Genomic DNA, 15,161 nt, shown 5'->3' on the forward strand with positions numbered 1-15,161 from the left:
CATAATAAATGGTGTCATTCTTATTACCACAGGTTCCTGCAAATGGGAGACCCTCCAGATCTATAAGGGCCATCCACCCCCCACCTTTCCTCTCTGATCTAATCTGTCCTTTCTCATGTTTCTCCCACTACACTTCAGGTTCTTGACCCTGATCTTCTTCTCTAGAATACTTTTTACCCCAGATAACCAATAGATCTCACTATCTGCTCTGTGCTGAGATACTGCACATCTATAGCCCTCTCACCTGCTAGAATACTATCTCATTTACTCATTTTATATTGTTTACTTTCTGAGCTCCTCCTCTAGAAGGTAATCTCAAGAGGGCAGCGATTATTGTTTGACCCAGGTGGAGTCTGGGACACAGTGCAGAAAACCATCCGTGGTCCAGAGGAGAAACTGGGTCTCACTGGGATTTTGGTGTTTCCATTTTCCTTTATCCCTGGTTCATATTGCTTAGCTAATAAAAGTTTTGGAGGCAAGACACTCTCTATGTAGCACAACCATTAAAAAAGGGGGGTGGGCAATAATTGAGCTCCCTAATATAACAATAGCACATTTTGCTAGTATCTTTGTTCTCAGCACAATCATCACAAACACATTGATGATCTACAGGTTATTGAGTGGGCAGATCACTTAGTTGTATTCTCCAGAGACTCATTCAGTCAACCTTTTACTGGGAAATAGTACATTATGCTTGCAGAATATTTCAGAGGGAATGACAAATACTAGTTTGGCAAAACAACTCCTTCACACAACAGAAATAGGCCCTGATTGATGGGTTCTGCTAGGGTGATTTATCATCACTTCTCCTGCCCAATCCGCCAGCTCTATTGCAGTGCTGACATTTCTCATGCAGTTCTCTCTGGCACACACTAATTGGAACCGGGACCTTAGATAGGGGCCTCTAAAGCTCATTATCCTGCATCATGGATGTGCTTTATGTGAGGTGAGATTCTAATTTTAACAACGCTGACTTGCAGTGATAAATATTTATCCCGAAATGTTTGCTGGGCCCGGAGTAAGCTTCTCGGTGTCTAAAGTATCACTCATGAAGTGTCATTCGGCGTTCTTCTCCGTACGGGTAGCAGACAGCTGCACACAAAATATAGGTAGCCCAGTGCCAACACCTGGGCCATTCTGTAAGCCCAAACGGGACAGAATCAATTAAATTAAATTGTGAATGAATACTAGAAGGAAGAAAGATACCAGCTTCCTCTAATAGCAACCCTCTCTTTATAGCTGCTATCCTTCCTATAAGTTTTAACTAAAATGCCAAAGGGAAACACACATTAATATCACACCCCACAAGGGGAAGAGCTTCCCCTGTGGACAGGCCTACTTCCAGCTCACACCGGCATATCATCTAGTGTGACATGGACGCAGGGCAGGAAGAAGGACACACACGGCAGAAGTACACACAAATGCACCGTTAAGAACGAGCCTGGCATCTTAATTGGGACCAAAGAGATTCATTTAGTTGATCTTAAAATATGCAACTGTTTAAACGAATTTGTACTTATTCTAAGCAAGTGGTGCAAGATGTGAAAGGGTTTTGAAAATAGGGCCAAAGGGAAACCCCCCCAAAAGTAATGGCTTACATCCATTTTCCATTCTTTATACTTTACACTGAGTGGCCAGATTATTATGTGTTCAGAGATCATAATAATCTTGCTACTCAGTGTAAATCCTACTTAATAAAAGAGAAACATGCAAATTGACTGCACCTTCGTAACATCCACAAGCCCCACCTATCAGCCAATCCGGGTGAGTATGCAAATTAACCGAATCAAGATGGTTAATTTGCATATCCAGGCCAGAGTGAAGACTGAAGATGCATAGAAAGAAGCCAAGCACTGCAGAAAAGCAAGCAAGTGGGGCGGGGGAGAAGGAAGGGAAGCAGGTGGGGTGGGGAGAAGGAAGGGAAGCAGGCGGGGCAGTGACCATAGGAGGAGCGCTATTGAAGGAATCTTCCTGCAAGGGGTATCTAGTCCTATATAATAAAGGGCTAATATGCAAATTGTCCCCTTGACCAGGAGTACAACCAGCAGGCAGGCCGGCCAACCACCAATGTCTCCTCCCCCTAGCCAGGCTGGCTGGAACCCACCCATGAACGAATTCATGCACTAGGCCTCCAATATATATACTGAGTGGCCAGATTATTATGCATTCAGAGATAATAATCTGGCCACTCAGTGTATATCTGTATCGATGGGCTGTACTATCTTGGAGTGAAATGGATTAAAAAACAAAACCGAACCAAACCGAAAACAGCTGTTTCTAAAAAAAAAAAAAAAAAAAATCCAGATGAGCTAATCACTTTAAAGAACAATAAATTAACTACTGAGTGTCTACTGTATGCCAGCCACCATAGTAAGCACTGCAGTGAAAACACCGAGAGAGAGGAGTTTTCAGGTTAGTGGGAAAGATGGATGGACATGAGCCATTACAAAACCAGAGGGTGAGAAGCACAGGTGTCCGTTCATAGAGTGTGACTGGAGCAAAGGGCGAGGCGTGATTGCCTGGGCTCCTGAAAGTGAGAGGGTTCCAGGGAGATGGCACGAATGTTGAGCTGCATTTTGAAGGGTGCAGAGGAGCTGAGCTCACTGTTCTGGAAATGGAAGGGGGATGGCCATTTGGTCTGGCCACATGCAGCCATTCTGATCAAGTCACCTGCATTACACAGTCAGCAGCCAGGGTCCTGTCTGTAAAACATTGTGCTCTGAATGTTTTGCTAAATCTGCAAGAAATGCTTTTTATTTTTTCATGAAAGATGTGGCCAACCAAAGTTCATTAATTAGAGAATGCTTGGTTCATTTTCCCACTTTTATTAATTGGAGGCTTCCAATTAGAGCCTCTGAGTAGCAAGGACCACAACACGGGGAGATGGGGATGTAGCTTGAGAGCAAACAGAACTGGGCTTTATACATACAGGGCAGCTTTCCTGAGCTTAAATGGGGGCATTTCGGGACATTTTGGGGAAGCACACTTAAGAAAGATGCTTACGATCAACACACCAGGGCAATATGGGCTCCTCACACCTATGTGTTCTCTCCTACTTCCTAGCAGTTCCTTCCAGTGTCTGACTACTCACCATCTCCCCTTGGGGGGTAGTCCTTAGGATTCTATGGTTACAAAGAAAAGAAACTTTCTGGCTAATGTGAAGATGGAAGTTCTTTGGAAAGAAATGGAGGAACTCCCTGGATTAAGAGAAAATCAAGACTCATGTTTAGAAACAACAGGCACTGGTTCTTTTGGGGTCCCAGGAAGCAGAAATTGATGGGCAGTCACCCTGCGGGGCCAAATCAGATTCAAGTATTTTCCCTTCAGTTTCTGTGTCACTTACTCAAGTTTCCAAAGCCAAGGAGAGAGACTGAATCAACTGGGTTGTTTGTACTAAAAGAAATAGAGATCTGCCCCATGGAAATCAGGATGCTGCACCCAACGGAAGAGGAACCCCTCCCCAGTGGGGTCTCCCTCTGGAACTAGGGTGACATCCTTGGAGCAAACCTCCATTCAGGAAGTCCTGATGATGCCTTTTGGCCAAGATGATCAAAACCAGTGTCTGTGATGATCAGGGAGGGATGGTCCACATTTCCTCACACAGTGAGTACAAGTAGCTGGGGGAAGCAGCACTAAAAAAGCAAGGAAGGTGAAACCCTGGGTTGATCTGACAGGTGGAGGTTACCATACACATTTGGGCTCCAGGGTGCTGAATTGTTGAAAGCCAAATGGTTAGGGGAGCAGGTAATAAGAAACCTGGGAAAAAATCCATCCCTGAAGACAACAAGAGGACAGCATTGCAGAGCTGAGTCCTACCCTGGACCCTCATGGCCTCTGTCATGGTAGTCTGGGGCGTTGAACTAGCTCACTGTGCTTTGAGTGTGCGATGAGTAAAGTGGGATGGTACTTGCCATCGGTACATAGATTTTACTTAGGTTTTATAAGCCATTAGGAAACTGCAGGGGTTCATGTGGAAGCTGAAATCCATTAGGGCAGCAACATCAGGCAATGGCTTCTGACTTGCTCACACTGGCCACACATTCTTCATTCTGATCTGAAACAACTGGTCCAACGTGGGCCAGGCCATGCTTCTCAACTTACCTTGGAGCTTCCAAGGTTGTCATCCCCTGGCTCACTTCCTAGTGGGGCTTCCCTTTTCACGTGACTTGAAGACTTACCTTATTCTCTGGCTTCGACTGTTGCTCTCTTCTTTGAGTCTGACTCAGGTCCCCACCAGTTGCTACTTTCAGCTGCCTTGCTGAACACCCCAGTTCCAGGACAGTTTTGGAGCCCTGTAATTTGAGTAACAAACGCTCTAGTCAGGAGCCCTGGCCTTGAGAGGACTTGAAAAATGATGAAAAAATCCCGAGCTACTTAAATCTAAGCCCCAGCAGTGCAGTGGGGAGTCGTCTCTATGCCCCCACATATGTCTTCCTGTGTTTATGCATAAACACTCAGTAGTTTCCAATCATTCTTTCTCTCTTTTTTCTTCTATTTCATTAAACTGCCATGCAATATTTTTGTGCACTTTTTTAAAAGCTCTGCAAAGACGGTTTTCAGTGATGGGTGAAATGATGTCTATAAATAACTTGCAAATCAATTTGTTCAGCTTGTAGAAATCTTAATGAAGTAAGGTGCTGTTTAATGTGCAAAATAAAAAATTCCATTTTAGTTTAGAGTATGGAACTAATACTCTATGAAAACAGCCTTGAATTTAGAGTAGGGAAAACCCAGGTGTGATCACCCTGGCTTTCTGGTTTACCACCCGTGTGGCTTCAGGCAGTGTCATATCACTGCTCTCGGACCTCAGTCTCTTACTGCATAACGAGGGAATCATGTCCCCCTTTTGTTGTATTGTGACAGAACCAAAATGAGGGAACATACAAAAATGTTGCTGAACTTCGAAACAGGTTTGGCTCAGTGGATAGAGTGTCAGCCTGCAGACTGAAAGGTCCTGGGTTCGATTCTGGTCAAGGGCATGTACTTGGTTGCAGGCAGACCCCCAGTAGGGGGTGTGCAGGAGGCAGCTGATTGATGTTTCTCTCTCATTGATGTTTTTGACTTTCTCCCTTCCTCTCAGTAAAAATTCAATAAAAATATATTTAAAAATTGTTGCTGATAAAATGCTGAGTCCCTAAGGCAGGCTGATGCCTTTCTGTTAAATCTGAACTTGAAAGATAATCTAAAAGTGATTGCAAATAGAATGGGAGGGTAGGAGGGAAGGAGGGAGAGAGGGGGAGAAAAGAAAGAGTGCCTTAGAAATCATATTTTTAAAAATCAAATTCTTGCTGGGACCAGTTTGGCTCAGTTGATAGAGTGTCTGAAAGGTTCCGGACTGAAAGGTCCCGGGTTCGATTCCGGGCAAGGGCATGTACCTTGGTTGAGGGCATATCCCCAGTAGGGGGTGTGCAAGAGGCAGCTGATCGATGATTTTCTCTCATCGATGTCTCTAACTTTCTATCCCTCTCTCTTCATCTCTGTGAAAAATCAATAAAATATATTTTAAAAAAAATCAAATTCTTCCTTTTCCTAACACTGGTTTCTGTATATGAGAAGCATCTGAAAAACAAAACTGACTTTTTAGGAGGAACAGAAAAGACAACTTTAGTGCTTATCAGTCTCTCAATGTACTGTTCTATTTTTGGCCTCTAAATGTACTTCATTGGGAGAACACCATGTTTTTAAACCTCTTCATATTGTAGATATAAAAAAGGTAAAAGTTAAGGTATTCAAAGACAATACTTTCATCTATTGATTACTTGTCCTTGGTTTTGGATAGGGCCACCAATGACTAGAAAGGAAATAATCACATTTGTAGTAAAATTGATTAATAAAAAATGAATAAGCTAATAAATAGTTATGGTTCACTTACTATGAGTCAGATCCTGTGGCACAGGGTTTAATTCAAACATAGACAGACGCATGGATAGATACACAGATGCTTACAATGAGAGATCAACACTCTCATGAATGTCATCTAGTTTACTTTTATAAATGCCCTAAGAGTTGATGGTATCTCCATTTTATACACAGAGACATACACTGTAAGAGCTTATGTGGTTAAGTGACCAGGCTAAAAGTCAAGAGGCTGACAAGTATGTATTTTTCAGATCTGATAACTGATTGGTAGAGCTTTAAAAACGAGAGGATTTTATAATTGTAAAATTTAGTCACTAATCAACATTCATTTAACAATGTTTTACTAAGCACCTTCTATGTGCTGGGCATTGTGCTAGGTACTTGGGAGACTACATGAAGAATACAAAGTTCTACTTCATACAGCTTATAGCCTAGTGGAGGCAAGAGACAATAAATATAGCAAGTATGATAGTGACATACAATGGTAAGTGCTAAGAAGAAAAATAAAGCAGGGTGAGCCAATAGAATAATTAGAAGGACGAAAAGCAATTACTCCATTGAAGTCACAAAATCCATAAAGCATCTTTTCCCTTATAATTCAGAAAGGAAACCATGTCTTACCTTTTAATACTGGCATATTTTAACTATTGAGAAACTAAACCATGTAATTAAGAGAATAAAAAAAGAAGCCCTCACCAGTGTGGCTTCGTTGGACTACCTATATTATTACTAACCTAATATTTTTAAAAAATAAATTCACTTTTCCTTCACTTGAATACCTCATTGATGGTTCTAGGTAAATTTAGAGAAATCATGGGTTTAGTATACAAGTAATATACTTTTAATAGTATATGTTTGCTGGAGCCGAAATTGGTTTGGCTAAGTGGATAGAGCATCGGCCTGTGGAATGAAAGGTCCCAGGTTCGATTCCGGTCAAGGATATGTACCTTGGTTGCAGGCACATCCTCAGTGAGGATGTGCAAGAGGCAGCTAATTGATGATTCTCTCTCATTGATGTTTCTAACTCTCTATCCCTCTCTCTTCCTCTCTGTAAAAAATCAATAAAATATATTTTAAAAAATCATATATGTCTAATTCCAGCATGTCTTAATTACAAGAGTTTCATCAAAAGGTTAATGAAACTTGGGGACTCAAACAAGGGCCGAGTCACATATGTAATCACCTGTTGGAATGGCTGAAAGGCACTTCCCTCAAACATGAATAGGATGACTGTTTGCTGCCAGACAGCTCAAGGTATCACAACCTATTTGTTATTGCCTCCTGTTGGCTAAACACCTGAAGAACCGTAGGCTATTCCCCAATCTGACAATGCTTCTGTACCCTACCCTTTGAAGTGTATTATTTCCACCTTGCCTTAGGACAAATTGTATTATAAAAAGCAAGGGTCCTGAGAGAACTTAGAACTTTAACTCCTTTAGCTGAAGCTCCTCTGACCCCCAATGCCTTTCAAAATTATCTTATGTCTCTGGACTCTTATTTAATCTATGCACTGTCTTTCTCCAGATTGGTGAACCCTTCTTAATGCTGGAACAAGAACCCCGGCATATGTCAAAGTCAGCGTATAATCATTTTGTACCACCTAAAATCTTTTCAAGTGCCACAGTGGTATTTATGCCACTCACTGCAAAATACCAGGATACAGAATAAAGGAATAAAAATGTTTTAATACTGGACTTCAAGTCAGAAACTCCACACGTGAGGATGAAAGTTCCTCCCCTGAGAATTACTCAGGGAGCTCGTGCTTAGGGCTGTTTCCATGCCCCTTCTGTGCTCCTCCTCTCTGCTCAGTCCAAAGTCTTAGCTTGACACTCTGAGGGACGGTGGGTTTGCATCAACTACTGGAATTAGGAAGCTGAGTACAATAGTCAACTGTGGGCCTGTTGCAAGAAGTACACGCACTATTATTACCTCCTGGTCCCAGAAAGGAATGAAAAATGACCAAGGAGTTCGTTGCATTTTCCCATCTCTAAAAGCAGTGGTTACCTGAGGACAAACTTAGGTCATAAACGAATGGTAACACAATTAAAAGTAAAGTTTTAAAATTCTATCCATGCTTCATGGAAAATTCTATTAATCAGAAACAAGTGACTTATCTCTAAAAAGTCATAGAAGAGTTGAAACCTGAACTTTGAAAACAGAGTTTCAAAGGCAGATTTCAAGAATGTTTTTCCCCCCATCTAAACTTGACAGACAATAACAATGGCCTGACTAGATTTTCTTTGAGTCATGCTTGAAAAAGTCGGACTGTAATTTAGGTGCCATTTTAGCCGAAACCGGTTTGGCTCAATGGATAGAGCGTTGGCTTGCGGACTGAAAGGTCCCGGGTTCGATTCCGGTCAAGGGCACATACCTTGGTTGCGGGCACATCCTCAGTGGGGGGTGTGCAAGAGGCAGCTAATCTATGATTCTCCCTCATCGATGTTTCTAACTCTCTATCCCTCTCTCTTCCTCTCTGTAAAAAATCAATAAAACATATATTAAAAAAAATTTAGGTGCTATTTGATGGTAAACTGCAATACTGCATGAGGAAACTGAAACCATCTTATTGACTTTTCTTTTTTATTCTTAATCCTCACCAAGGATATGTTTTGATTGCTTTTTAGAGAGAGGAAGGGAGAGGGAGAGAGAAACATCAATGTGAGGGAGAAGCATCAATCATTTGCCTCCCATCCCCTTTCCGAGTCAGGGATAAAACCAGAAATGTCAAAAGTTTTATAATAGGTCCCAATAAATGATATGCCATATTCAGCCATTTTATATTAAATGCTGTGTAGGCTACATATTGGGGAAAATTATGAATTGCTAAGGTGAGAAAATGAGCATATTTTGGGCATTTTGCAGTTGTAGTCCAAAATAGAAATGCTAAGACATTTAAAAACATGTTTATCAATGTTTTAAGGTCTCATCAGTGAATTAAGTCCCTCAGATAAGTGGTTGTATCAAAGGCTTTTAAAATTGTAATAATTTCTGCAATTATATAACAAATGCAATATTTCTTTGGCACTAATTTCTTCTAACTAGACAAATCAGTTGGAAATTGAGAAAAGCATGAGAAATCTGTCATTTTAATTGCAAAAGTAAATGATACATGAAAAGTTATGAGTGGATTTGTTTAATTTTTTTTAATTTTAGAAATACTGTATATTTAGAAATGTTGTATACCAAGTAGTGAAACTTTAAAAATATGCATATATAATAAGTTGAAATAAACATGCTCATTTTTTTTTTTTTTTAGGAGAAAAAGGTCTTCAAAGAATACAATTTATGCTTTCCAGTTTTCATTGGCTTCATAAGTACTCACTACATTTTAAGGTATAAAAATATCAAATCACTATATTGTATACCTGAAACCAATATAACTCATAAAATACTATATACCAACTAGACTTAAATTTAAAATTAAAAAATAAATTAGCTTTGGAAATGGAAACAATAACTCCATTCTTTTGATATGGTCACAAAGTTCATCTGAGAAATAAATTTGTAATCTAATCACAATTTCATACTTGCTGTACTTCCAAAAGTGAAAACTGGATCCTTCTTGATTAATAAACATGAAGGCCATGACCAATAATGCAACAAAACAAAGCATAAAGGAATAAAAATGTTTTAATATGGAAAATTTTTATCAAATTAAATTTACCTGGCTGGTTGTTTAAATTTATTCTAGCAAGTACATCTAAGGTGAGGATGCTAACACAGATATGTTTGCAAAAATAAAGCAGTAACCAAGAAGAGGACCTCTCAGGTAATCTCTGCCAGCTCTAATTTTCCATTCACCCATCCCTTGATCATTAATGACTTCCTTCCTTCCTCCATTCCTCATAGATAGTTCCTATGGGCCATCTACTCTGCGAGACTCTGAGAATATGCAGAGGAGCAAAATGAAATGGGATCCAACCACAGTCCATCAGCATGAAAAGTGGGAGGGAACTAGACGCTGGAGTCTCTAATACACATGGAATTGGCCAGCTTCTGTGGAGCGGGAAAGGAGTCCACCTGGGTGAAATGCACTCACGCACATAGAGACCTTTTGTATGGAAGCTGCAGCCTTTCTCTAGCACTTAGTTCAGTCAGCATGTAACAACACGCTTCCATTCATTTAGAGTTGAAGACATGGAGGCACAGAGAGGTGACCTAACTTGTTGAAAGTCACAGAGCAAGTTAGACATCCGAAATTAGAACCTGTTCTATGGCAATGACTTAAGCTAATGCATTGAGAATCTGCCAGGTATTTGGCTCAGAGCCTGGAACTGGGAATAAGAAATATAAATAACACTCCATTCCTGTCTAGAGGTGCTGACACTCTCACGCTGGCAATGGCTTGATGGAGGAGTTTGGGGAATTATTTTAATATTTGATCATCTTTTACCTCCTGCCGGGTCTCTGAGGACTGTGGCAGAACAGAAACAAACCTGGTACTGTGTGTGGATCAGAACATCTGATCAAGTACACAGGGGGAAGCAAGTTCAACTTGGCTGCCATCTGTAAAACACAAACTAAAAGGGCATTTTTTGCAGCTATCAATCTTGCAAAAGTTTTAAAATAACACTCCAGGTGGAGAAATTGGCCCTTTCATGTACTGCTTTTGGATATGTAAATTTTATGTTTAGATTCCCAAATTGCAGCATGATGTGTAATAGTTTACAACCAGGAATGATATCTATGTTCAACAGAAAGTGAATATATAACTAAATTAAGGTTATGTTCATGCAATATTTGGTTATATAAGGTAGTTTTTAAAGATTACTTTAATGACCTGGGGAACTACTCATCATCAAATGCTAATGAGAAAATAGAATATTAAGCTATAGCCAGCATGATCCTACTTTTCTAAAAATATAAGATACATACACATCTCTATTACATGCATCAAAATAATACCAGTCATTATTTTGGGGGTGGTGATATTACAGGTGATTTTTATTTTCTTCTTTTCTGTGTTGTCCAAATGTTCATTAAACTGATCCCATTACTTCAACAATTAAGGGAAAACACTATGTCTTATTTTTTTTTCTGATGAGATTGAATCTCTGAAATGAATTGCCTGCTACCAACTGGTTTCAGGCTCCATGACTCAGCCTCTTCTGGTCTGGACACAACAGACTAGAAAGGCCACGAGACCATAGCCTCATGACTCAGACCTGCTTCACTGCTCACTGGCTAAATCTCTTTAGGACAAACAGGTCTGAGCCTTTGCAATTTTACCCATAAAATACGCCTCACAGATGAAGTTTAGAGAGGGTATAAGAAAAATGCTTTGAAAAGCACTATATAAATGTAAGTTATGTCTTATATGAGATAAATAAGATAGAATAACAGATGCTAGAATCAGATTGAGGCTCAAATCCCAAATGATCACTTCTTAATTTTATCATATCAATCAAATTATGTAACCTCTTTGAACCCCAGCCTCATCGATTACAAAGTGCAGATCCTAACACCTTCTTCAGAGCATCAATGGGAACCAAGCACCTGCGCAGTGCTCAGTGTAGGTTAGTTTCCTTCCTTTCTTAGGCTCTGCCCTGCCCTTACTACGAAACAAGGATAAAAATATTCCAGCAGCAGCACTTCCTGTTCTCAGTTAAAAGCACATTTATTTTTGATATGTTTAAGATGTATAAACTCTTCCTTTTTTTTTTTTAATTTCTCTACCCTTTATGGTTTGGACCTATAGCTAGCACAAAGTCAGCATAACTTGGTAAAATCAGGATTTTTGGACAAATTTTCAGGGAATCATTGGATATCACAGTCTGCATACAAAAGCTCAAAAGCTTTCACACTTCCCACTAGGGCAGGCGGAGCAGAAGGTGAGGACACGTCTTTGCTTTGCTGCACTGAAGTTATTTCTGCTATTTAGTCTCCTCAGATTCTGGGTTCATCTAAATATGTGTGACATTCCGCAAATGTGCAGAACTCAGAGTTTCTCAGGCTCCTGTCAATTGACAATCTCACATCTTAAATGTTTCCTTTAATTAACCTTCTCCATTTTCAAATCAATTTTCTCACTTCCTTGTGGTGTTGCTGCTATTCTAAGAAATGCAGACCTCAGGGATCTATATTTCAAGGATCCAAAGATTCATATGTCAAGCCTGGAACTCTGTAAACAAATAGATACCTAAGCGCATCTGCTATCCCTCCCGCAGGCCCACATTTAAAAGTTTAAGGGTCAAGATTAAAGTATCAGGGATCCAGCCTTAAGTTTTATTATTTGACCTCTGGGTTCCCTTTTGTAAAGGTCTTTTCTTATGGAAGCTTTGAAGATGTTTGAGAAAAGGAGCAACTCACTTCAGTCTCTCCCTGTTCTGGGAAGATTCATCTGTAAGATGCCAGGAGGTTGACTGGCAGGGTTGGTCCAAAGGGGAGGTGACAGTGGAGGCAGATCAGACAGGAAGGGCAGATGAAGGGCACATTGTGGCAGGTTCTATTGGTGCCCTGTCCATTTCCCTGAGGCCTTAGGTCTGGCTGACTTCTGACTGTTAGCATCTACCTCCCTTTATCTGACAGCTGAAGAACTGACAGCCCACACCCAGCAGCCCTCAGCCAATGACTCATAGGAGTCAATGCATAAACACCCCAGCTCGCTTGCCCTTTGGGTGGAGGAACTCTGAGGTGTGCTTTATTCATTTCCTAATGCTGCTTTAAAAAAAGCTTGAAGGCTTAAAGCACATACATTTATTTAACAGTTAGGACTCCAAAATGGATATTATCGAGGTGTTATTAGAGCCATGTTATTTCTGGAGATTCTAGTAGAGAATCTATTTCCTTGCCTTTCCATCTTCTAGATGCTGCTCCCACTCTTGGCTCCTTCCTCCGTCTTCAAAGTCAGCAGTTTAGCACCTTCAGCTCTCTCTGACTCTGACCCTGCTGCCTCCCTCTGGAGATTACTTCAGATCCCTTGGATAATCCAGGATGTCTTCCCAACTCAAGACCCTTAATGTAGTCATATCTGTAAAGTCATCACATTTACCAACCGATTCACAGGTTCTGTGGATTAGGACATGGCTATTTTGGGGGGAGGAGTTGCCATTATTCAGGCTGCCACATCTGGGTTTTACACAATCTTCTAGAGTTCTAAGGAATGAGTTCTAGGATGAAAGCCATGGAGAGTCAGAAGGGGATCTGAGTTTGAGGAGGTGATATTGAGTTTGGTTTTAGTAGAGGTGACATTAGGACAACAAAGTGACAATGTTAGTAAAGGAGTAGAATGTCTCCTATGAGACAAAAGCTTTGAGACAACATGGAAAAGGCTGTGCATAGAACTTTTTTTTTTTTTTTTTTTTTTTTTTAATAATAATCTGTCAATGAAAGAAACAAGAGATCCAAAGGGCATTTGCCATCATTTGAGGTAAGAGAATAACTTCCACTCCAGAGGAGGACTGTAAATCCTGAAGGGCCTGAAATGTCTAAACATGAGCTCACACTTCCCCTTTCAGAAATGTTTTTCACCTTGTAGTACTTCTATGCCACAGGCAGGCACTACTCTGAACACATTCTTTAAAAACAAATGCATAAAATTCTAGTTATAAGTATATTAGAGACTTGGTGCATGAAATTCATGCACTGGGTGTGGGGGACGGGGGGGGGGGGGTGTCCCTCAGCCCAGCCTGCACCCTTTCCAATCTGGGACCACTTGGAGGAAAGTCTGGCTGATGATTTAGACCCGATCCCACAGTTGGACATCCCTCTCATAATTCAGGACTGCTGGCTCCTAACTATAGCCTGCCTGCCTGATTGCCCGCAACAGCTTCTGCCTGCCAGGCCAGCTTGATCACCCCCAACTCCCTCCCCTGCAGGTCTGATTGCCCCCAACTGCCTTCCCCTGCTGGCCTAGTCACCCCTCACTGCCCTCCCCTGCTGGCTTGATCGCTCACAATTGCCCTCCCCTGCCGGCCATCTTATGACCACATGGGGGCAGCCATCTTATGTGAGGGTATGATGGTCAATTTGCTTATTACCTCTTTATTATATAGGATAAGGCCTGTTATTCTTCCCATTTTATAACTGGTCCAAAGATAAGAGACATTAAATAACTACCCAAGATCCTATGGATAATGGTAGAGTCAGGATCTGGAACTAAACTGATTCAATTCCAGGGCCTTAGATTTTAATCACCTCATTCTCCTGCTTTGGTTTTGATTATAAAGAAAAGAGGCATTCAAGAAGTGGTTTACAGAGGAGTGGGTACCTAGCAGCTAGCAACAGCAGCAGGCCACCGCCTGAAGAGTAAAGGGAGAAATAATGTTACAAGAGTCTAATAGGAGCTGTAGCCATCCACGAGGGGCTGCTCACCAGGAGCTGAAGTGATGCCCAACCTCTCTCTCCTCCCTTCTGCCTGCCTTCTGTCATGGGCCCAATTCAACTGGAAGCCAGAAGGCAAAGAGCCCTGGTTACTTACTCTTCAAGGTTCAACATCCTCAGGGACAGAGAAGAGCAGAAAGTGTACTGAGTGTAGGGGAGAGATGCAAATGGAGAAAAAAAATACTTTAAAAGAGTGTATTCCATTCATTTTTACCAGGCTTTTAGCCCATAAGCAATTGTAATAGTAATATTTAACAGGACTATATGTAAATATGTTATGGCTTAAAAGGAGCCACTAAGATATTCTGTTCATTAAAAATTGAAATTCTTAAAAAAAAAAAAAAAAAAAAAGAAGAGAGAGAGAGAAGTAAATTGTTCAGCATCATTCTAATCGAAGACTTATTCCTCTTTGCTCTCTTGAAACCAAACACATTAGGCCTCATCTTAATCTCATCAAATTTAATTAAATGCCACTATTTAATTTAATCTCACCTACTTTAATCAGCTGTTGCACAATCCAAGTCTAGAACTGCTGAGTCAAACCAGTTAATACCCAGACCAACAAGAAGATGTAGTGTCCCAGAAGCCTGTCCTGGATGGGTATCAATGACAAAATTACAAGATGTCAACAGAGTGAGCACCTTTCGTTTTTCATTGTGGCAATAAATAACCCTATGATCTTAGTCGAATCATTAAGCTCTCTGTCACTGATTATTAGTCTTTATCTACAGCAGAGGTGGGGAAACCTATTTTCTGCCAAGGGCCATTTGGATATTTATAACATCACTCACCGGCCATACAAAATTATCAACTTAAAAATTAGCCTGCTATATTTGGTCAAGCATTTAATTAACTCACCTCTAATGCCTTGGCAGGGCCATATCCAATGATTTTGCAGGCCTTATATGGACCATGAGCCAGACATCCCCACCCCTGATAGAGGTAGAATTAATAACACTTGTACCCTCTTTGAGAGATGT

At 40.8% G+C, this 15,161-nt stretch overlaps 1 protein-coding gene across 6 annotated transcripts in view; it reads right to left on the reverse strand.

The window, feature by feature from the left end:
• The window catches only part of SLC24A2 (solute carrier family 24 member 2), a 221,026-nt gene that overhangs the window by 141,794 nt on the left and 64,071 nt on the right, over nt 1–15,161 (reverse strand). For all 6 annotated transcript variants that reach the window (XM_084898080.1, XM_084898083.1, XM_084898081.1 and 3 more), the window contains exon 3: nt 4,179–4,292. In XM_084898080.1, coding sequence (XP_084754206.1) covers nt 4,179–4,292 — 114 coding nt within the window. The remainder of the gene's footprint in view (nt 1–4,178; nt 4,293–15,161) is intronic.

Source organism: Pipistrellus hanaki (genome assembly GCF_964339955.1).
Source record: "Pipistrellus hanaki genome assembly, chromosome: 11".
In the NCBI taxonomy this organism is placed as follows: Eukaryota; Metazoa; Chordata; class Mammalia; order Chiroptera; family Vespertilionidae; genus Pipistrellus; species Pipistrellus hanaki.